Below are 25,554 nucleotides of genomic sequence, written 5' to 3' on the forward strand. Positions count from 1 at the left end.
AACCAAGACGGAATCATGCACTCTACATTTTTTAAACTAAAATTCTGTGACCATTCTATAAACTTAATGCAATGTCCATTAAAGAAGCATTCCGAAACTAAGAGAAATTCTCTTTTGATAGATACTTCTAAACATTGTAAATATAGAACTCTATTTGAAAATTGGAAAATACTTACTTGGTCCTCGCAGTTTCCCTCCAACCAATCGGATAATAGAGGTAGGTCACTCTACGACCCATTCCATATTGCAAAAATTCCTCTCTTAAGGCATTCATTCCATGTTTCTTCAACTTCCTTGATCGAGATCCTTGTTGGCTTGATCATGGCCTTATGATTTCTCGCACCAGTAGGAGAACTACGGTTTGAATTCGGGGACTTGTTTGGGGATCAACAGTGTGGAGGGACATATGTTGAAGGTAGCTTTGAGTGAGGTATTGGCTTTCCCAACTGAGGTGTTGCCAACTGCGATTGTCCCAATGGATTGAGGGGGTGTTTATGTAAATCCGTGCATGCATATTTTGTTAGGTTGAAGATGTGGATCTAATTATCTAAATTCTCAACTGTAAAAAAGGATTGTGGGTTGGAGGTTGTGGTTGCTTCTGTGTAAGGGAAAGGAGTATTCGTGATGGGCTCTAGGCCAATGCATTCAACCTTCTGACTATGAGTCCCTCTTGTCCGTTAATTGCAGAGGAGTTCTCCTATGAGGGAATTAAAAATCTCAATTTTTTTGGTCGTTTCCACTCTGAATCTAGCATCTTGAGTATTTTTGGAATTCATATGGTACCTGTCTCAGCTATTGGCTAGAGGAGAAGGTTGCCACTGCTTCCCCTAAACATCTGATTTCCTCTTCCATATTTTTTTCAAGAATTTCTTGCCTAACTTTTTCGCGGGTTTGTGGAAATTTGGCATTTTCAATCATAGGCAAAGCAGAGCATTTTCATATTAATTTGAAGATTAACAATAAATAATGATTTATATTATTAGTAAAAACATATATATATATATATATATACTTTAAATAAAAATTAGAAAATCTAAAATGAAAAATCAAATGAAAATAAACTAAATTTATTAAAATTACTTATACCCCAAATGTAATGAAGAATTATAAAAATAATTTGTAAATATTTTTCTTATTTATAGTTAGATTTTTTTTGATAGGTGTAGCTAAAGAAAATATTTGTTTAACAATTGATAATAATAATAATAAATTAACATTTCTTGAGAAAAGTAATCTATTGTTAAAAGAATTTTAGAGGGACGACCCTTGAATAGTCTTAAGCAACCTTACGATGGCACTTGCATAAAATGAATAGGACTTGTACTCTAAATCATCAATAAATCAATAAAATTGATGTGCCAAATCTGTTTCCCATAGTAATCTTTTCAAATATTGAGAAAATGATTGGATGAATGAGGGTTCAAAATATCAGCTATATGTAGTTTGAGGTCAGCATTTCAATCTATCTTTTTATGTCATATCAAAAAAATCACATATTTGGGACAATTGTTAATTTGCTTCTGAGTATGAGATAAGCATTGTAGAAAATTGTACAAAGATTTCATTTTATTTAAGATTTACACAATGATTAGCTTATGAGAAGCACATGATTCTTTAATGGTGGGAATTTTGCTCTTAACATGTTATTAATCTAAACAAATGAATTGAAACAAAGATTTGTTTGCAAGAAGTAAAATTTTTTTCATAATTAAGTCGATAAACTTCTCCTATGAATGAATAGCTCTAAAAAATTTATTTTATTTTATTTTGTCTCACGTAAAATCATTTGTCTCATGCAATAAATACTCAACTAGGTCAAAATCAGTTATGCAATCTCAGCCGGGTCCTACCTACCAGCAACACTATCCAGCCACCCCCGATAAATGGGGAGAGGCCCCCCTTTCAGATTATTCTCCTCCCTTTCTCGACGGAGGAGAGCATTCTGCATCAAACCGATGGCATGCAGAATCACGAACGAGAACTTTAGCCTGGCCTTTTCTGAATCTTCGATCTTCTCCACACCGTATAAGACAATACGTTTCTACCACTCAATCGAAGGGGTCTTTGACACCACTCAATGCCGCCTCTACAATAATGCTTTGTTTTAAATACTGATTTCACTTTTATATCGAAACTTAATGATAGTGCTATTCAATTTGAATCATAACACTGTTTCCTTGGCATAACGGTTCGACCTAGCTGGATGATCTGGTTTTTGCGTTGCTTTCATTCTTCCTCCCTCCGCTATGTACGTAGTTTTTATTTAAATTCCAAGCACAGGTTCAAAATTCCAAGCATTTTGCATAATATATTTCTTTCATAGTCCCAATTCATTACTGAGAGTGGGGATTGATATATCTGAACCAAAACTGGTCTACAATAGGCTACTTCCTCTACTATGATGGGTTTTCTCGCAGGGTAATCAGAGTTCATCATCTCCAAGCTACTATTCAATGTAGTCTTTCTTCTTACATCTATCAGAAATGGAATCTATTGGCTTCTCGGATTCATTGGACTAACGGAGTTTCTTGAGCAGGAATTCGTAGATCTAATAGAGCGTTCCTCCGCTGCTTGCTCTGCTACCACAAATATGATAAGAGAGCACCTTCCTGTAGTAACATTCGGGGTTTTAATGGACCGATTTGCTGAAATTGATGAGGTATCATGCTCTGTCCATCTAAATGAGTTGTAGGATTCAAACAACAGCAGCAACACAAAAGAAAAAAAAATGATAATATTCAAAACAAGGAAGGCTCTGTTTTACTGCAGAGAAAAAAACTGATATATTATTCCACCAACAAATTGTTGTTCAGCCAATACATTTATTCAAATAAAAATTGTTAAAACTAATCCCTAACACATAGATCAAAATATAGATCAGGAGTTCTGACAGTAGTTTTAGCATTATTCCATGCCTATGATTAAGGATGAGAGAAGAAGTAACTAAGACTAAACTAAAATGCATCCAAAAATATCATCTAATGCATGCCATATGTACAGCATACTTCTTGTTTAAACTACTCCTAAACTAAAGTATTCTAGAAATTATTTATAGAACGGTGGAAATGGAGCGGTGGAGCTAGAGTTTGAAATGAAGATATCAGCATTAATCTTCATACTCCCCCTTGATGCTGAGAGGACTCACAATCTGATCTCTGAGTACCAAAAACTGATCTTTTGTAACTGCCTTTGTGAAGATGTCTGCAATTTGCTCCTTTGTGCTGATGTACTTCAACTCAACCACTTTATTTTGTACCAAATCTCTGATAAAATGTTGTTTAAGATCAAAGTGTTTGGTCCTACTGTGATGAACCAGATTCTTGGCCAATTTAATGGCACTTATGTTGTCACAAAAATCACAGTAGGCTGAACCTGTATCTCTCCAATTTCTTCAAGAAGCTTTCTAAGCCATAAAGCTTGTGTGCCAGCTGAAGTGACCGCAACATAATCCGCTTCTGTAGAAGAAAGAGCAACCATACTTTGCTTCTTTGAACTCCATGTAATTAAACCAGAACCCAAAGAAAAACAATTACCAGATGTAGATTTTCGGTCATCCAAACAACCTCCCCAATCTGAATCACTAAAGCCAACAAGCTCAAACTTAATAGAAGAATAGTGAATGCCAAAATCTACCGTGCTTTTCACATACCTCAAAATTCTCTTGGCTGCCTTCATATGTTCCTTTGATGGATTTGTCATATACCTTGAAACCAATGAAACTGAATAAGCAATATCAGGCCTTGTGTGAGTTAAAAACATCAAACTCCACACAATGCTCCTGTATAATGTTTCATCAACAATTTTAGCACTATCATCTCTACATAATGTAACTCCATGAGCAATTGGAGTGGAAAGAGGTTTACAATCAGCCATATCAAATTTTTCAACATATCTTTTGCATATTTTTCTTGACAAATAAAAATTTCATCTTTACCTTGATAAACCTCCATGCCAAGAAAGTACTTCATGAGACCTAAATATTTCATCTCAAACTCATTCATCATAGCAAATTTAAATTCATCTTTCATCTTTGAACTACTACCCATATATAACAAATCATCAACATACAAACTCACAATGAGAATATCATTACCTTCTTGTTTGTAGTAAAGGGTAGGTTCACTCTTACTTCTTTGAAAGCCATTCTGCTGAAAATATCCATCAATTCTTGCATACCATGCACGTGGTGCTTGCTTGAGGCCATACAAAGCCTTCTTCAACTTGTAGACATAATCTTCTTTGCCTTGAATCTCAAAACCTTGTGGCTGTCCCACATATACCTCTTCTTCTAAGTACCCATTCAAGAAAGCACTTTTCACATCCATGTGATGAATACTCCATTCCTTTTGAGCTGCAAGAGAGATTAGCATCCTAATAGTTTCTTGTCTTGCTACTGGTGCAAAAGTTTCTTCATAATCAATGCCATACCTTTGAGTGAAACCTTTAGCAACCAATCTTGCCTTGCGTCTTTCAACACTCCCATCACTATTATACTTGGTCTTATAGACCCATTTTGTGCCAATCTTCTTCTTCTTATGTGGAAGATCTACAAGCTCTCATGTTTCATTCCTATCAATGGAATCCATCTCTTCATTCATTGCTTGCATCCAAACCTCATTAGCACATGCATCTTCAAAACATGATGGCTCAAAATCAGCTTTAGCAAGTAATGCAAAATTTACTGTCTCACCTACTGGATCTTCTTCATGTGCTTGATTTTGACACCTCTCATAAATATCACTCAATCTTCTTACCTTCCTTGGAGGACTAGAGGATGGACTTGCTCTTGGTATTGGTGAGGGGTTTCTTGGTGGGTTTGGTGATCTTGAAATAGAACCATTAGCTGGCTGCTCATTATCATTATCAGCAATATCATCATCATCCAAAACTGATTTTGGCTTTCCAACATGTTGTTTTTGATGACCATAAACTCCCCCTTCATCAAAAATCACATCTCTTGAAACAACAATCTTATTAGTAATAGGATTGAATAATCTATAAGCTTTGCTTTCTTCACTATAGCCCACAAAAATACATGATTCACTTTTAGCATCTAGCTTTTGCCTATTCTGATAAGGGATGTGAACATAAGCCAAACAACCAAAAACTTTAAAATGATTTACATTAGGCTTTTTCTCATACCATGCTTCATATGGAGTCATCTTGTGGAGGGCACTTGTAGGACTCTTGTTGAGAATATATACGGCTGTAGCAACTGAATCAGCCCAATAAGAATTGTTCAAACCCTTGGTTTGTAACATGCTCCTTGCCATTTCTACCACTGTACGATTCTTCCTTTCAGCCACTCCATTCTGTTGGGGTGTGTATGCAGTTGTGAGTTGTCTTTTGATGCCATTCATCTCACAAAAATTCTGAAAATTGTTTGAGCAAAATTCTCCTCCTCGATTTGTTCTCAAACATCTTATTGTGTTCCCTTTCTCATTCTCTACACGAGCTTTAAACTTCTTGAATGTATCAAAGGCTTCATCTTTAGTCTTCAAAAAATATACCCAACACATGCATGAGTAATCATCAATAAAAGTAATGAAATATGACGACTTACCCAAACTTTGTGTTTGCATTGGACCACAAATATCTAAATGAATAAGTTGAAGTGGGTATTGGGCCCGCCATGCATTGCCTTTTGGAAATGATTCCCTTGAATGTTTCCCTTTTGCACACCCTTCACAAATTTGTTTATGCTCTTCAACCTTAGGTAATCCAAGAACTAATGCATTTGATGTTAGATTCTTCAAACTATTGAAATTTAAATGGCCATACCTGAGATGCCACAACCAACTTTTATCCTCATAAGCCATATTGACAAGCTGATTATCATTTTGACCAAACTTCAAAGGAAACATCCTATTCTTTGTCATAGGAACAACTGTAATCACTTTATTTTTTTGATTCTTATCATAGATAGTACAGTGCATGTTCTCAAATACCACTCTATAATTCTTCTCACATAGCTGCCCAACACTCAATAAATTATGCTTTAACTTGGGAGTATAATAAATATCTTGAACACTTTTCATATCTTCCTTTGTCTGAACATCCATGGCTCCTTTGGCCGCAACATCCACAGTATTGTTATTACCAAGGGTAATATTGGATCTGTAACTATCATCAAGCTTTGAAAATATTTCTCTGTTACCAGACATATGGTTAGAGCATCCAGAATCCAAATACCAAACATCATTCACAGTACTTTCACCTTTCCCATAACACAAAAATAAATTACTCGAGGAAGGATCCTCATCTTGTTGGGCATAATTTGCACTATTGTTACCTGATTTCATTCTACACTCTCTCTCAAAATGTCCATACTTATTGCAATGATAGCATTGGATGTTCCTTTTATCAAATCTGCCTCTACCTCTACCTCCTTGAGCACCTCCTCTTCCTTTAGATCCTCTTGAAAAATTTCTGATTTTGGTCCCTTCCTGAGCCTTTGTTGTTGTTACTACTGCTGCTAGCACCATCGTTCTTTGAAATTTGCAATTGGGAAGCAAAAGCCTTCTCATTAACACTGATAGATGTGTCCCTCATTCTATCCTCATGTGATATAAGAGATCCAACCAATTCATCATACTCCATGGTAGCTAAATTTTTGCTTTCTTCTACGAAAATTACTACAATATTCCATCTTGGGGTTAGAGATCTCAATACCTTTTGTATTATTTGCTCTTGAGCAATAGATTCACCCAAAGTGCCCATTTTATGAGTCACATCTTTCACTCTCACACAAAAATCTCCCACACTCTCTGTCTCCTTCATCTTCAAGTTCTCATATTCTCTTTTCAAGGTTTGTAGCTTCACAACCTTGATCTGATCATTGCCATGGTAAGCATCTTTTAGAGTCTTCCAGGCCTCTTTTGCTATCTGTGCATCAGCAATTCGAGGAAACAAGCTCTTATCAAGAGCCATCTGAATGTGAAACAATGCCATTGCATTCTTCTTCTCAACTTCTTTCTTCAATCTCCTGTCATTAGGTTGGAGAGTATTCCAATCTGCAGGCTCTTCATATCCGGATTCAACGATCTCCCAAAAATCTTTCCCAATCAAAAAAGTCTTCATCTTGATTGACCAATATTGGTAATCAACTCCATCAAACTCTGGGATTTGCAAATTGTTTGCCATGCTGCTGTCTTCCAAACACCTTCAGCTCTGATACCAAATGTAGGATTCAAACAACAACAGCAACACAAAAGAAAAAAAAATGATAATATTCAAAACAAGGAAGGCTCTGTTTTACTGTAGAGAAAAAAACTGATATATTATTCCACCAACAAATTGCTGTTCAGCCAATACATTTATTCAAATAAAAATTGTTAAAACTAATCCCTAACACATAGATCAAAATATAGATCAGGAGTTCTGACAGTAGTTTTAGCATTATTCCATGCCTATGATTAAGGATGGGAGAAGAAGTAACTAAGACTAAACTAAAATGCATCCACAAATATCATCTAATGCATGCCATATGTACAGCATGCTTCTTGTTTAAACTACTCCTAAACTGAAGTATTTTAGAAATTATTTATAGAACGGTAGAAATGGAGCGGTGGAGCTGGAGTTTGAAATGAAGATCTCAGCATCAATCTTCATGAGTTTGATGAATGTGAACAGATAACACAGCTGACAAATTGCTCCCAAATTTTTCATAAGAATTGCTTGGATAAATGGCTTGATCATGATCAAAAAACATGCCCTCTTTGTCGAACCTGACTAATGCCGATAAAAATTGAAAACGATGAAACGGAAGGATCTTGGGCGGTGGAACGATTATTGTATTTATTTGGGGAAGATATGGTATTCCAATCACAGCATACAACCCAAATAGGATAGGATACACTTAATAATATCAGCTTAGCCTCAGACAAATTTACCCATTTTGCTATTCTTATTGTAAATACAGGCTAGCTTAGCTTGTCTCTTATTGTTGAAAATGAAATCCACATGTATATGTAGCAATAGCATCTAGGTCGAGGAATGAAGAGTTGTGTTAAATGTGGTGCCATTTTAAGCTCTGCCTTTCAGAACAAACGCAGTGCTTTGGTACCATAGAGGATTATGTAGTAGTTATTGAGGTCGGAATACCTTTATTTTACATATATTTAGCACTGAGCATATGTAATACTAATATATTATTGTATTGGCGGGGAAATTACACATGTAAATGAAATCATTGGAGGGGAAATTGGTGAATGTATTGTTAGTTTTGACTGGTAGCCATTTCTGTGTTGCAGAACTTTATCTTCGTTTCAATTCAGATGACATGCAGTGTTCATATGCCTGTAGCTTTTTATCACCAACTAGTATTTTCATGATGCTTAGAGTTTTTTCAAACCGGGATTTTCTGAGGTGGGTTTGTGTGAATTGAATCTTAAATACAAAATCGCATTGGTTTTCGAAATAAAATAGATCTTAATAAATAGATAATTATGATTGTAAGATTAACAACGTTAAAAGGAAAAAAAACATCTAAATCTTAATCTGTATGTAACCCATTTGATTTCAAATACTTACTATATTTTTCATCTCCTTTGCAGTTCTTAAAATGGCCTCGATGGTCGGACATAAATTTTGACAAACCAACTCTAAATGAAGATTCGGCATCTCATATTTCTTGTAAGTTTTCTACTCTATAGTGGCTTGCTCTTTAAATTGTGTGGTTAAGAAATTGGGGTAACAATTTTTTCAATAGTTTGTTTAGCTATAGTTGACAGCTAGTTCTGTGGAGACCATAATTTGTAAACCGTCACAAGTAATTGCATGATCTCATCGCATTGAAACAGAACACAAAGGACTACATGGTTTTATTTCAAACAAGTCTTACTTACCTGACACATATTTGTGAACGGTACATGTGATATGATTCCATTGATACCCTACCCAATTGATTTTAGAATCTTATTACATTTCAAATTATTTCTAACATGAAACTGTTGTTTTTTAGAACTTTTGGGTCAGCATGAATGTCTAAACAGATGTCTAATGGTATCTCGTTAGAAGCTTAGGTAATGGAATGTTGCGGGCGTTGAATTCTATACATAATTTGATGGTTTATTTTGTCTTCATGCATATGGGATATTTGTATTTTGCAAGTTGGTATAGCAACATAAAATTAGATCTTTTTTAGAAGAAAGCAAAGGAGTCTGTTACTTTTGTGGAGGAGATTTTCGTTTATGTTGTTTGTTTGCTTTATATGTTGTGCTCTGCTTATATGGGCGATGAATCTCTAATTTAGCAGGGAACCTTTTTTGTGCAGGCAATTGCGAGTACTTTCTAATATCTCTGGCAGAAAGACTTATGGGTTTTCTTTTGGGGGACTATCTATAATTCTAATTGGTGATTTTGCATAGCTACCACTTGTTATGGACAAACCTATTTATGTAACATAGACAATAGCTCAAAATATTTGGCTCAATTTTAACATTGTTGTAACATTACAAACAATATTTCAACCAAGCAATACATTTGTTTACCACAAATGAACAAGTTGATATACATAATAAACAAAAACTCAAACAACTAAATGCACATATTGCACTCTATGTAGCTATGAATACTCAACGTAATAATGTTGAAACATATACAAATGACCAACTCTCACAAGAAGTACTCATATGTAAATTCCAATGTGTCATGTTTACCGCGAACTTATGGATACAAGGTGGCCTTGTCAATGGATCCCTTGGTGTAGTTAAGGACATTGTATATGCTCCATCCTCTAAGCCTCCTCAGTTGCCAACATATGTTACTGTCACATTTGATAGATACAATGGGCCTCCATGGGATATCAACAACCAAAAAATCATACGAATCCATCCAATTACCCGAGGCAACCGTGCCCAACTACCACTAACCACTACCTGGGCTATCACTATACACAAATCACAAGGCCTAACTTTAGAACAGGCCACAATTGATATAGGTAAAACTAAGAGACAAGACCTCATCTTTACAACCATATCAAGGGTCGAATCCCTACAAGGCCTTCGAATTGAACCTATCTTCTCATTTGAATGCTTTTGCAAAATGAAAAAAAACTCCTACAATATTATTAGAAAGAAAGAAGAAGCTCAATTGTCCTTGCTCTCACTTTAACAAGGTACTTTTTCGTAATCACTTCCACCCTTCTATACACTTTTCCTTTTTTTTTAAAACATTACCTTATCCAAGAACTAGATTTGTTTGATGACGTTTTTGACTACTTCTCTTTTAGTTCACTATATGCAGCAAAGAGATGACAAAACTCAGATTGACTTGTCATATAGATGATATATAAATGTAATATGGGATATCCTACAAGTAATACCTATACAAATACATTGTATTGTCAAATTTGGCACACTTACTATTACTTAAAAATAATGCTTCTATCAAGTATCATGCATGTTTCAAATGATAGTTTATAATTATATTATAATTACTATTTAGGTCTACAGATATATTTCTTGGTAAACATTTGTATCAAACATTGTGCATTCTTCAAATAATTTTTTTCCATTTTATTATATACTACTCTTTTGCTTCTAAAATACCATTGTTGTTATGCATTATTGGACCACACTAAAAAACATATTTTCTTCAAAAATAATATTATTTATCATCAAGAAAATAAGGTTTAACCCTTTATTATACTATGCAATTTCATACAATGATAGTTTTCTAAAATTACGCTATCGACTTATCCCTTGAATCTCTCACAGGTATAAGTGCTAGTATATTTGAAGGGAACTTAGTTTGAAATGCAAGGAACGAGCCATTATGTGATACAATCAAGATCCCTCTTCACTTTTATTTCAAAATTATAAGTATACTAGTTTGCATGTACAAGATCAATATTAATGTTTCGTGATTTTGTTCATTTTTTATGACTTATGAATTAAGTTCCTTAAAATTGAAAATATGAATCAATATTGTAGTTCTGTAATGTTACCTGCGATGGGTAAATATTAAGCTTATGGAAAATATTAATGTAACTGAAGTTAGTGGGAATTATCTCACATAAACAATCAGAATTGGGTGCATAATTTTTGCCATTGAATTGGATGCATACTTAATTTCTAGATAAAGTTAATGTTTGCCTCTCCATCCTCGATGTGAATTGACCTCCAACAAGAGCTCTTTGAGAGTTGGAGTCCTTGCCTCTAGGGAAACAAATTAGACATAATATTTAAAATTATAATTTTGAAAATAGAAGTTATAAATTTTAGCAAATTTAATTTAGATTTTTAATTAATAATTTTAATTTTAATTTTATAGAATAATGTGGCGACTAGCCATTGTCTAAAAATATACAACTTAATGTAATGCATTGTAAAATCGCGAGATTTGAATTAATAGATTTTTAACCAAGAAATTTTTAAAATTTAGATTTTTATTACATAAGTTAAATTTAGAAATTAATTGTTTTAAATTTTTTTAATTAATATATACTAAAGTCTATATATATAAAGCAATACAACTCTTAATAGCAATAAGATGCATACTTAATTTCTAGATAAAGTTAATGTTTGCCTCTCCATCCTCGATGTGAATTGACCTCCAACAAGAGCTCTTTGAGAGTTGGAGTCCTTGCCTTCTAGGGAAACAAATTAGACATAATATTTAAAATTATAGTTTTGAAAATAGAAGTTATAAATTTTAGCAAATTTAATTTAGATTTTTAATTAATATTTTTAATTTTAATTTTATAGAATAATGTGGCGACTAGCCATTGTCTAAAAATATACAACTTAATGTAATGCATTGTAAAATCGCGAAATTTGAATTAATAGATTTTTAACCAAGAAATTTTAAAAATTTAGATTTTTATTACATAAGTTAAATTTAGAAATTAATTGTTTTAAATTTTTTTAATTAATATATACTAAAGTCTATATATATAAAGCAATACAACTCTTAATAGCAATAATATATTTTAATAAAAAATTAAATTTAATAATTATTGATTTATATAAAACCAATTTTAAAAATAATTTAAAATATATTAACATTTTAAAAAACTATTTTGAAAAATAAAAATTGTTATATTAATATTGATAAGACATTATTTATGTTGCGGAAGATAAAAACATGACTTTTTTTTAAAATCTAATGAACTTGTGACAAATATGTAAAAGATAAAGTTGTAATTATTTTATAAATCTAATGAACTTGTGACAAATATGCAAAAAATAAAGTTGTAATTAATAATGAACTTGTCACAAATATGGAAAAAATAGAGTTGTAATTAATGAATTCATTAATGCACGTTAGAAAATATTATATTTTTTGAAGTGGAAAAATAAAATAAACTCCACCAAAAATGCAACAGACCAATTAGAAAAAGATTAAAAAATATAAAGTTTGTTGAACTTTAGAACTTGGTATTTCTTTTGGATTGTACAAATTAACCCGAGAGGAAGAACAAAAACATTATATAAGCAGGGACTAACAAGTAGAAGCAACGTCCACTACAAAATGTCTTTCTACAATCAGAATTTTCCCATGGAAGTGCCGGCACGGAACTTGCATGTTCTCTTCACGACACACTTTCGTACTTGCTTCCACGTGCAGCCTTCCCATTTTTGATGCAAACGGCGATCAGTTTGATTACGGAGAATTTCCCGTTTGTCCGTTTCCCTGAATATAGCTATTTGAGGACTGAATGAATTGACACATGTAGATTCGTCATTCGAAAGTTATGGCCCATTCCTATACTCGTCTATTTCTTCTCTTTTAAACTCATTGGCCTTGGCTCCTCTCTTACGTGTACACGTGGGATAAAAAACCTACCGGGGAATCTAAGAATTCGTTAGGAGATATTCCACGAACGAATTTACCTTATGCAAAGGAAGAAGATGCCAAAATCTGCTTGTAGTCGAATTGGATAAGTTTTGAGATTGTAGTTAATCTGGGTCAGATTTTGGATAAGGAGCATCTATTGGTTGGAAATGGGAGTTAATGCACTAGACGTTAAGGAATCTCGGCCTATAAAAAACTTTATCTAAATCCAGGACGCAAAGGTGGAAAATGAAAGAAACCACGACATCCAACTGAAATTTTATTTCTATAAACTATCAAAAGATCTTTTTGTTGAGATTTCCGGTGTCTTCTATTGTTTAATTTAAGAATTATTTTATAAAATGTGTTCATCGTGATTAAGCAAAACCATTTAAGATAAGCGACCGGTAGACAACTTACTGTTTATAAAAAGAAATGTAGGATGGAAAGGGCTGTCACAATCCTTGGCGACGGTCACGTTGTAGGTTTACAAAGAGAATGTTTACATATAGTGTGCTAGTAAATTCTAGCAATTTAGACTCTTTTGCCAAAAAGGAGGAGCCAAATGTTCCTTTTAACCGCTATATTCTTTTATCATTTTTGGGCTATTTAAAAGGTCAACAAAAATTATGTTTACGAGTCTGAAAAACAAAATCTGATAGAGTTGTCATTATGTTCATATGGACCAAACGACAAAAATAATGGATCATCTACACATGGTCGTCGTCGGCAGCTTATCGTGGGGGCAGGACCGGTCGAGTGAGTGGGTGTTTAGTTTGCATAATCCAAAATTCGGTACAACCACTGGTGGTCTATGCAAAGGTGAGGAGTCAAGTTCGTGTAGGTCTTCAATTGACATGTAATATAGTAAACAAACAATATCTGTTTGTTATGATTGACGTGACCGCAGTCTAAACCGTAAAATAAATTTAAAATATATGGGGAGGTAGCCGTTGTTTGTGTTTTTCCTCTTTTTATCGTTTTAAAATAGTGTATTTTGAGTAGAATTAATTATTTCATGTGTCAATTTAAAATTATTAAATTGTTGTTCATTCTTAGAATATTGAGTTCATCTTATTAGTCCAGTGGCAAGAGACTATAGTTTACAATAGTTTGTAACGCGTTAGTTTGCATTTGGAAATAGTGTCACATGCAAAAATCTTGTCAAATTCTATAGTTTTGTAGAAATTTTGGAATTAAATTAATGTTAAAATTAAATGTTCCTTATTTCTTTCTTATTGGTTACTGGCATTTTTCCCAATTTTCTTTTTCTTTTTCCATCTAAATATTTAAAAAAAATTCTCAAACACTCTGTCGTGTCTAGACTATGCTTTGACAACTGGTTGTTTGTGTTGTCTATTTCTTTGTTGCAGAAGATTACTATGCTACCACATACCAATCAATGTGTTGGCTATAACTTCTGATTTTATGAACCCAAGTGACAACATTCATCAATTGTAAGTAGTTTTAGAATGGCTACAATAGAAATGGAGTATGAGGTCAGGTGCAATGTCTTTCTTCTGCAAATTTTTAAATATATCGGATATTTTCTTAAGTTTTTCTTTTACTACTTTGCTCTCTGCTAAATTGTTCACATAGTGGAATTCTTCTGCTTAAATTGTGTGAGGCAGGGACAAGAGTTGAAGTGGCAAACTAGGGCAATTTTTCTTCCCTCCAAAAAATTCCCAAGGCTACCTTTTATTCTAAAAGTTCATCTTCATCTAGTGATAGCAAGAAGTGGAGGTTTTCTTTAGAAGACGTTCTATACACAAGGTGAATGAGGCACAAGCTAAATTGTACATCATCTATTGATGTTTCACACTGTTGATTTGCTCTCACGATCCATAACTACACATCTCATAGAATATTTGTCTAAATTACTACAGAGGCAATCCATATGTATATATTTGGGAATCTAAGAGACCAAGTTTATTGTTATGTGAGAGTGTTTAAATGTGAGAAATACTCATTTACATTTCTCAGTTCCACACTCTTATTCTCCTTCCATTTAGATATCGCAATGTTATGCACAATATGTTGCAATTCTAAACTTTATTAATATGTGGTTATTCATCTGTGGAAAAGCTTGCAAACTTGTTAATCAAAGTTGGATAATGTTTTAGATTTGGGTCATGGAAAATATAGAAGTAATAAAATTTATGACATGGTAAACATCATATATTGATGATTAATATATAGATTAAAAGTGTTAAATAGTAAAAGCTACCTTATTTTTTCCAAGTTTAATTTTTTCTTCATCTATAATTGTTTGAAGATAGCCTCTATTTCTATACCTTTGAATATTATAGTCTTTCTTCAATCGAATAAGTGTATAAAGTGAAACCTAGAACTGTCAGAACCTCACTTGTTCATTGTGAATAGACTTTTAATGTGCTTAGATTTTAGTTATAATCGACTGCTATAAGATTTTACAATGTTGCGCTAGGTTAACCAAATGTTGCTTCAGAGTGTAATAACTCCAAAAAATAGTCTACTCTTGAGATCATAAACATGTATTGAGTAGTACGATTTATGGTAGACCAAAACATTTACACGATGAATCAATTTGTTGATTTTTTTTCAAATATTAATCAATCTCCATAGAGATAGTCAATTCTACCATTTGGAACATAATGACAATTTCCAAATTTAATAATGAGAAAAATATTATATTTAAATATAATCTGAAATGAGTATATCATTTTATGATAGATCAATTTCATTTTGTTGTCCAACACGGATTTAGCGTAGATGCACTCTTACATGTAGTATAGGTGCACGCTCTTACATATACTTGCTTAGTAGGTTCGAAAAAGAGAGAATTATCATATTTCATGTATTATAACTAGTTGAAGTACATGTGAATAATTATATAATAGATATAGTAGTTAGCAAAATTAGTATTAGGCTATATACCATTAATTTGATTATAAATTGATATTTCTATAGCTAATTCATAACATAGGATGATAGAGGATTTTAAGTAGGTGTTTCTATATGGCTTATGCATTATTCCAATACTTTTATTTGAAAAAGTTATTGACAATATAAATATAAATAGTAATTTTTGTTTTCTACAAGAATGTATTTATATTTCAATATTTATATTGTATCACAGAAAAGCATATTGTAGTTTTAATAAGTTACAAGCTTTTTACAAATGTCATTGATACCTATTACTTAAAATTAAGACTTTAACAAGGACGCATAGCGTCTAGTTCCTGCCGGTGTATAATTTGTTATTGCATTAGTCATACAATTAGTTCGTAAAAAAATTTGAGTTAAAAAATAAATTGTATTATACTTGTATATGCAAATACAACATTGACTAATAAGCTAATACAAAATTTAAAAAATGAAATGTCATTGATACATAATGTATATTGATTTTGTTGTGGTAAAAGAAAAATATAGAAATACATTTAAATCATACGTGACCAAGAGAATGTCTATTTTGTATTAAGCAATTAATGATGAGCAAGACAAATAATAGTTTTTGAAAAATAATGTAGAGGTAGATTTATTTTGTTTGGATAATTACATTGATCTATCTTGTGGTACAATTTTTGTCATTATGTGCCAATTTTGTTTTAAATTGAAATAAAAATACTTCAACAATATTGTAGAATGTAAAAAATAAAAAATAAAAAAATTTCAAGATTGTTATTGTTCTCAAATGAGTACAAAATATTTATGATACATTTAAAAATTCATTTATTATTGTCTTTAGAATAAGTACAAGATATTTATGGTGCTTTTTCAACTTTATTTATTACTCTCTTTTTTTTCACATTGGAGTGTATAAAGTTCTTAAGTGAGCCAAAGACACTACTGTAGCAAAAAGCAGCCAATCATATTGAAGATAAATGTTTTCTCTATAATTCTAAAAACTTCAATATATATTAAAACTTTAGAAATCTAAAAAGTTGTCAAAAAATACTCAAATCTCATTGGACAATTAAATGGAACAGTTGCATTTCAATGAATGCTATAGTATCCTGCCTTGGCAGGAACTAATAATAAGATTGTTTTTCTTATCGTGAAAAATATTTTTTACTCTGCACTTACTACCGTTTTGCTCCGAGAACTGATAACATGTAATTATATGCATGGGTCATATTGTTTTTAATGGCCATCCATGTTTTTTCTTCAAGATGGACAACTCCATCAAACTCTACATATATCATTTGCAATCGTTAGTTTTAGCCCAAATAACAAAAAGAAACATTTTGACCAATCATACTATCGACACATGCATTATGTTCATAATGTAGTTTCCCAACAAGTTTTGAAATCCTTTTTGACCATCATTGTGAATGTAAATTAAGATTTTTTAAAAGGATCGACAAATCTTGTCGACTCCAACATGGTCGTAACAGCCACATTAATCTCTTATTTGACTATCACAGCCACATCAAGATCCGACAATGTAACAAAACATGAGTTTGAATTCTGTCGAATAAATATGCGATTAAAGTTTCTAAAGCCATTTCATGAGATGACATATCACATCAGACATTTTTTTTTGTGCAGCATTTACAACTATAAGATTTGATAGAACTTCTCCATCCCTGAGACAGATGTCCAAATCTATTTAGCTTCAATTGCCACGCGAAAAGAAGCATGGCCAAGGTCGCCGAAGTTGGCTTTGCATTCAATTGCATTTGCAGCAATCACCTCACGCCATGAATTGATTGTTCTCTGCGTTTGTCGGCATTTTGAACCATAAATGAGTTATGTAAAGTGCAGATAAACTATTTCATTACGAACTCAGAATTATATCCCGGAAGAATTCTGTAGACTCATTGATGGCCAATTAAAGTTTGTCGGGTTCATTGTTTCAAAACAATTAGAATTAGATTTATACATTTTGTCATTGCAATGCGGACAGCACTTCAACGGCATGAGTATCAGTACAATTGTAATGCTACAGTACAAGGAATTTGGAGCAATTTCACTGTTTCTAAACATTTGGCTGGAAAACGTCCATAGAGTCAAATATGAATGTGTGTGTGTTACAAGATCCAGAGTCACTAATATCCATACTTTCGTAGTTATCCATTAGCAAGCAATTAACATGCTTGACTTTACACATTGCATACTCAATTTGATTAACCTTTCTGCTATAAAATGACTGATCAGTCTCTGATTCTGAACTTAAGGTCTCTGTGGCGCAATCATAAGATTCTGGAATTGAAGTACATTCAGCTTCGGCCTCCGTAGAAGGAACCTCCTTGGAAAAGAGCATCTGAAAAGGTTCAGCTGAGTTGAAGGGCTTCAATTGCTCAGGGGACCTTACTACAATCCACTGATCAGGGAGTGGATCTGCAAACCAATTATTACCTTCCCCTCCAACTCCCCTGAATTCTCCTCCTCCTGCCAATTTCAAAATCCGATCTCTGGGAGAAGGACTCTTCTTGCTAGGCATGCTTTCATCTCCATCACATGCCCCTTCATTCGACTCCCTAGTGCTTGAAACATTACAAGGCAATGCCAAGATGGGAGAATCAGAATAACCAGTAGAAGAGCAAGATTCAGAGAATTCTGAATCCAAAGGGCTGCTGAGCAGAGATTGAGGTCCCCTGATTGGGCTTTCGTTGAGAACAGGGGTACCTTCCTGACTAAGGAAAGGATGGGCCAACAACTGGTCACAGCTCCACCTCTGTTTGGGATCTCTTCTTAAGCATTTCTCCAAAAAGTCCTTCCCTTCAGTTGAGAGATGTCGAGGCATCTCAGGAAGCTCTTCTCCAAAGCCAATCCTGTACATGGCAGCCAGGGGATGCAAATTGGTGCCCCATGGAGGTTTTCCAGTGCTCATCTCAATGAGAGTGCAGCCAAGAGACCAGATATCAGAAGCAGGCCCCTGGTCCACCTGCTTCACAACCTCAGGAGCCATCCACAGTGGAGTACCCCTCAAATGCTCTGCCTCCTCCAAATTATCCCCAATTCTCTTGGCAGAACCAAGATCAGCAAGTTTCACACCATTGGAGCCCACAAGAATGTTTTTCCCTTTGATGTCACAGTGAACAATCCCCTGTCTCTGGAGGTACTGAATGCCAAGTAGGATGCCTCTGGTGTAGCATCTTATTACTGACTCGTCCAGTTGTCCTCCAAACTTGGTCAAGAGATCCCAAATGCTGCCACCTGGCATGTACTCCATGAACAAGTTATAAACACTCTCACGATTCTCCATGGTGTACTCCTTGCCCAGGCAGTGCACAACATGTGGAGAGTCCAGAGAGTGGAGAATGTTGTACTCATTCTCCAGAGATGAAATGGAAGTGGAGGTGGACTTGACAGCAAAGAGTTGTGCATTGGACTTTCTGATGCCAAGGCTGACTGTCCCAAAGGCCCCGGCTCCTATGATCCCACCGCGAACCCATTCTTCCCCTGTCTTCATTTGCTTCTCCATTCTCACCTTTACACAGCACTATCCATTTCATACCAAAGTCCCAGTATATATATGGCCGCAATTATGCTCTCGTAAATTATTTTGACCTGCGTTGAATGTTGATGCTCTTCAGCGCCTCTTCTTACAATCCGATGTTTCGTCCCGACTCAAATGGCTACAGAATATCTCGCTTAGATTAAGCTTGCATTCAAAAACATTTTCTTCTGTGGATTCCCCCCGTCCTCTTCTGCTCCGTAGCTTTCAAAGCAGACACAGAATATTTGGGATGTGGAATTTAATATATCCTTCTCCAAGAAATAAAATTTTGCTCTGATTCTTGCTCTTTTTTCAATTAGATTTAGTTTTTGTTTTATCTAACATTTATTTTGACTCGACAATATTCTTCAATTCAGATTTTAAATAATGAAAATCAAAAAAGTTTAAGGCTGTGCATTTTGTCTTAAAAGCTCCAGTATAAATATTTTAGAAGATGTTTTTGTATGTGAAAATAAATTTTGCAATTTTTTTTTATAAACATTTTAAATTTAATAACATATATAGTTTATATTATGAAAATATATATGACTTAATTAATATTAATTTAAGGAGACTTCAAAATTAAGAAGCTTAGCATTTTATTTTAGGAGGATTACAAGACATTTCATGTGTTAAATGTTTTCAACAATGTTAAAAGTTTAGATAATAGTTGCAAAATCATGATATCAATTTGGAACAACTTAAAGAATTCATATTGGTTTATGAACAATTTTTAAAGAATAGCTTTTACATAAATTTCTTGTTTTATTTTATAAATTTATAGTAAGTTTAGCTCCTATTTTGTAGTGTGCAAGCATGGCAATATTCCAACTTGATTTAGTTATTGCTTAAATTGAGTGTTGGAATAAATCAAAAACTGAACTATCAAGTGTGTGATGCAAATTTTTAAATAAAAGTGCACAAGAATTTTGTAGACTCATTGTTGACATATTATTGTTATAGTTGTCGATTTCATTTTAATCTTTTATGGTGAGCTACTTCGACTTCTTTAAATGTTATTATTTTATACATTTATATTTGTTTCATAGATACCCTCTTTGTACATATTCTATTTACCATTCTTATGGTTTATGATTCCATTCTAATATTTTAAAATGAGCTACTTGGTTGCTTTAAATATTTTTATTTTATATATTTTTGTTCATTTGATGGATAAGCTAATGGTGAGTTATTCACACTTAGATTTCTTAAATCAATAATGAAACTACATAAATCTTCAATGTCATATGCAATATGTTGTATAATAGCATTCATATAATCTATGAGAGTATTAGTTTAACTCTAAAGAGAATCATTGCAACCATCAAAAATTCTAATGAGTTTTATTATTATAACTAGCACTTGCACCTTTGAAGGTACAAGAGTTATGTCGATAATTAATGCTGATAGGCATTCTACAATGGTAGCATGGGTGGAGTGGGAAGGTGTGAGTGTTTTAATGTTAACATTTACTTTATAGGTTAAATTTGACAACCATCTACATGTCAAAATCTTAATATTTATTATAAATACAGTATATTATTTTTATTTAAGTTTAATAAATGGTCCATAAAATATTTGAAAAATTAAAAATTAAGAGATATAAATGAATATTTAAAAAAAAAAAAAAAAACTTAAATGCGTGCAAAAGAAGAGACAAAATATTTTTAAAATTAAGAAATTGCGAAAAAAGAATGGAAATAAAAATATTTTTAGAGGTAGCATATTAAATTTTAATCATTCTTATAATGGATATCTATTGGCATTTCTTTAGATAGATTTATTTAAGATATCTATACTAGTTTTATATATTTTAAATAATATTGTTGTATTGTTAATATCAAACGTTTGGACAATAAAAAACTTTACATATGTATTTAATTTATTAAACAATAAATGTAGGAAGTTAGTAATAGTATGTAATAAATTTTATGTTTTTTTTGTCATAAACCTTCATCTAGATAAACCAAAAAATTACTTTCTATCCATCATTTTTTTTTAAACAATAAAATTGTAAACTATATATATAAGATTATACATCTTTTTAAATATTTGTATTTTTAATTTATAGCTTTACTAAAAATAATAAAAAATAATTTATAAATTAAATTATTTTAAGTAAATTTTAAATAATGTTAGAGTAATAAGATATTGTCTTATTAATTATTAAGACTTATTAGCTCTAGTTTACTTAAGCTAAACTTTAGGCATAAAATAATTAATTCTTTTATTAATTATTATCATGTAACCTAGGTTAGTTACCTTTTAGGGTTTTGATCTCATTTTATAAGGATTGATCTCTTTGTAATTTATTGATTCAGCTTTTGATAATAACAATTTCTCTTGTTGCTCATCAAGAATGTCTCATCTATAAATCAAAGAATTCTAGTCTCCATAGCTTTTGTTTCTCTCTTTCTATGATAGGTGTTTGCATGCAAGTGATTCTTGAGTGTTGTGGGGTTAATCTTTCATCAACTTCAACATGGTATCAGAGCTCCATATCTTCATGCCCCTATTTTTTTATGAGAAGTTTGACTTGGCTTTCAAATCTATGTGTTTTTTCTAGATGGTTTCGATTCTTCAAAATGATTTTTTTCGGATCGGGGGGTCATTAATTTTTGGGTCACTTTGAGCCCAAATAGACATCACTGTTAAGCTCAAAGCACCCCAAAAACCCCTATTTTCCAATTTGGACATAGTTGGTATATGAGGCAAAAATAAGTGTAATGCCTCGCCCGAAGATCCTTGGAACAAGGATAAAAGTAAGCCAAGATATATATATATTTTTAAAAGTATGGATGCATACAACAATCGACATACAAGGATCACAAAGATTGCAACAAAAGACTAAAAAACATCCAATCACCAACGGATCTCCAAACACCACTACTAACCAAAACATAAACAAAACCAAAAAAAGAGATTACCCAAACTGAAAGACAAAAGCCGATTCCTGAAAATTGGCTAAATCTGAAATCTTTATCTTAACTCGTAGAGGTCTAGAACCTATCTCAAAAGACTTGTTACATATTTAAAATATATTTTAAGTATAAGGAATTACGATATATTTTAAACCCCTTAGGAAATTTGTTTTGAACTAGGAAGGTGTAAAACCTAAAAGGGTGTCCAAAAACAACTTCCAAACTTTTCTCAAACAAGCCTAAATAGCCCCTATTTTTTGTGCGAGGCCTATAGAGTGCCAAATTCTCATGCAAAGATGTGCAACACACCCCATGAGAAATTGTCATCCACACAAGAAGGTGCATCGAATGATGCGAGAAAGTACCTAGCCAACAAAACAAACTGGTGTTGGGTTTCGTGTGAAGAAGTACAAAGCTGTGTGAAGAAACCCAACATGCCACACGAGGACTTGTAGTCTCGCGTGAGAAAGTGCAATTTAGTGCGAGATCCCAAGTCAACATGCCAAGAAAAGAAAACAAAAAACCAAGAAAAAAGCTAAGAAAACTAAGAAACAAAGTTCCTCCACACTAGGGAGTACCGGATCCACAATTCGAGGCCTAAACACTCGAATACAATACTAAAAGATGAAAACACAACAACCCATCTAAACATACAATGAAGGAAAAGAACAGAAGGGAAACATCGTAGAGTACTAAAAGAAACATTTTAGTAAATGGAAATAACATCGCAATGAACAGAATTAACATCACAATGAGCAGTACAAACAAACTAAATACGTGGTTCCTCCCAACCATCAATAGCATCATAAGACCATCGTGGGTCCTAGCCATCCCCCTCGCATAACTTCCCTAGCCGTCAATTAGATCGTTAGTACTATTATAATAGGAACGTCACTACTAAAACATGCTACAACATAGTAGAAGAAAATCTAACATGCTAAAAGTAAAGTGTAAGATAATCCTACAAAGTAGATAACATCACCTATCATGTGCTAATCATCATAATAAGGGAATATGACAATAACTAACATCATTTGAATATGATATACAAGCATCCCAATGAAAGCATAAATCATAAGAAAGCATACTCCGGAACCCAAAGCACCAAATGAAAACATCTAGCAACAGTCCTACTAGGACAACAGATTGTCTCTATATAATGGTGTAGGTAGCTACGCCTCCCAGCCACGTGGCACCCATAAGTCCACACTCGCTGTGCTGATGGAGATAATGATCCAACCACAAACACACACAAAGAAAACGTCCATGGCTAACACACACGCCAAACAGTATGATGATTGAAACCAAGACAAAGACAATACATAACTATAGGTCCTGGTTAGACACTCAATGGGCTACTAAGTAGGGGTTGAAATCATGGAGAGTCACTTTGCATCAACAAACCCAAGCTCGAATCGTGCATTTAAACTCCTCAAGGACCCATACACACATTCTATTAAGTTTTATTACCACCTAGTGTATTATTTAGTTTTCACTTATTTAAAACTTCTTCATGCCAACTCTCAGGAAATAGACATTGAGATGAGGAGATAGAAGCCCTCTCCATATGCTACCTTACCCTACCCATGCTCATCTAACGATGAGTGTCCGTAGGCATGAAAATTCCCAACCCAACCCCAATGATCAAACTTTTGAAAGTACCATGGAAGATTGGGCCTCATAATTCAACAAACAATTGTATATGCATGTACTCGTGTGTGGCGCACCACCATCACAAAGATCATAACACAAGGACTGGATGAGAACCCAATGCATAAAAGCACTCAACCAAAAACATAATCAGGAGGACGGATGTGGGTAAGTGCACAAAGTTGTGGTGCCAAAAGGGGGTATAAGTGGACACCTTTTTCCTGAAATCTACAAATTTTGAACTTCAACAAGAATTTGAAGATAGTTACGCTCAAAATTTTAAGATATGAAAAAAACAAAAGTCGTAGTCCTTTAAATCTAGTTTTTAAACTACTAATTTTTTTTCAAAATGGTTTAGTTTTAGGTCCTCAAAAAAGGGGGCCACAAAAAGTGGTACTGTTTATTCCAAAAAACATAACACAGTACAAAGTGTGGCCCCCCTAAAATTTTAACTTTTTTTTTGAAATTCTTTAATCGCTCTGGTCAAAAGTTACTTAACACTATGTAGTTTATCCTAGATTTTTTGGGTAATTTTATAATGTGTATTTTTTTTAATGAATTGTTTAACTAGACACATCCCAAAAACGTGAAATATATGTGTGCTCCCCCTAGAAATAATTGAAAACTAATCTAAAATCAATTTATTTTTTTTCAAAGTGTGTAGAATGGAGTCTAGTTTCTAAAAAACTAAGTTGTTGCAAAATTCGATGAACAAGCTAAAAATCTATAGCCCAATTAGTACATTGTGGTTTTTGACAAAAAATGAACATACATTCAAAATAAATTATAGATGAAAGGTTTGAAATAGTTCAAATTAAAAATAAATTATATGGTTAGATAGCTAACACAGAGACCTATAATGCTATGTAACTTGATCTTATCGATACCCAACCATGAGGAATCTTGAAGGGGAGCACAAAAAAAAAAAAATCATTTTTGGTATGTTTGTTGGAAAACACATCTCAGATCTGTTCATAAACTCCAAACCTTTGGTTTGGATCTCCAAGGCAAAACCAAGCCTTAGGCTTGGGTTTAAATAAGCTTTCAATAGCGTGTTCGCCCTATAGCATGCACGCGCTATCTAAAACATGATTTCTCAGTAGTGTGTGCGTGTTATAGTGCGCACACACTATATTGTGCACGCACTATTAAGACCTAAATTGCATAAGAGAACTAGGTGGGGGGGGATAAGGGAATGGCCATGTGTGTGTGTGAGAGATAGAGAGAAAGTGAGAAAGAGTGGGGGTGGCAAAGAGAGTATAGGATGGGAGAGAGAGTAGGGATGGTAGAGAGAGTACAAGATGTGAGAGAGAGCAGGGGTGGAAAAGAGAGAGTGCAGGATGGGGGGAAGAGATTGAAAGTAGGGGATGGGAGAGAGAGGAAGTGTGAGAGAGAGTATAGGTTGGGAGAGAGAGATTAAGAGTAGGGGATGGGGGAGAGAGAGAGAGTAGGCGATGGGAGACGGAGTGGGAGAGGAAGAGTGAGAGAGAGGAGGATGGGAGTGCATGTGTGTGAAAGACAGAGAGTATGGAATGGGAGAGGGGGAAGACAGAGTAGCTCAAGAGAGAGTAGGGGATGGAAGAGAGAGTAGGCAATGAGAGAGGGAGTGGGAGAGGGAGAGAAAGGGGGGATAGAAATGTGTGTAAGAGAGAAAGAGAGAGAGAGTAGGGGATAGGAGAGAGTGTGAAAATGTAAGAGAGAGTAGAGAGGGGAGGGGGGGGAGAGAGAGAGAGAGAGAGAGTAGGCAGTGGGAGAGGGAGAGCGAGTGAGAAAAAAAGT

The 25,554-nt window shown here is 33.6% G+C and overlaps 1 protein-coding gene and 1 pseudogene across 1 annotated transcript; one reads left to right on the forward strand and one right to left on the reverse strand.

The window, feature by feature from the left end:
• The first annotated feature begins 2,398 nt into the window (after nucleotides 1-2,398).
• LOC149580501 (brassinosteroid-responsive RING protein 1-like) lies at nucleotides 2,399-8,211 on the forward strand (annotated as a pseudogene).
• A 9,529-nt stretch (nucleotides 8,212-17,740) lies between these two features.
• LOC149580502 (mitogen-activated protein kinase kinase kinase 20-like) lies at nucleotides 17,741-19,189 on the reverse strand. The gene has a single exon (XM_089804761.1). The coding sequence runs from the start codon at nucleotides 19,187-19,189 to the stop codon at nucleotides 17,741-17,743; it is 1,449 nt and encodes a 482-aa protein (XP_089660887.1).
• Nucleotides 19,190-25,554: the final 6,365 nt, after the last annotated feature.

Source organism: Cupressus sempervirens, chromosome 1 (genome assembly GCF_028749045.1).
Source record: "Cupressus sempervirens isolate cs-2001-9-10 chromosome 1, ASM2874904v1, whole genome shotgun sequence".
Lineage (NCBI taxonomy): Eukaryota > Viridiplantae > Streptophyta > Pinopsida > Cupressales > Cupressaceae > Cupressus > Cupressus sempervirens.

What these genes read in the sequence shown, in the direction of transcription:
- LOC149580502 (XM_089804761.1), bottom strand. Translation starts at nt 19,189, where the DNA reads ATGGAGAAGCAAATGAAGACAGGGGAAGAATGGGTTCGCGGTGGGATC.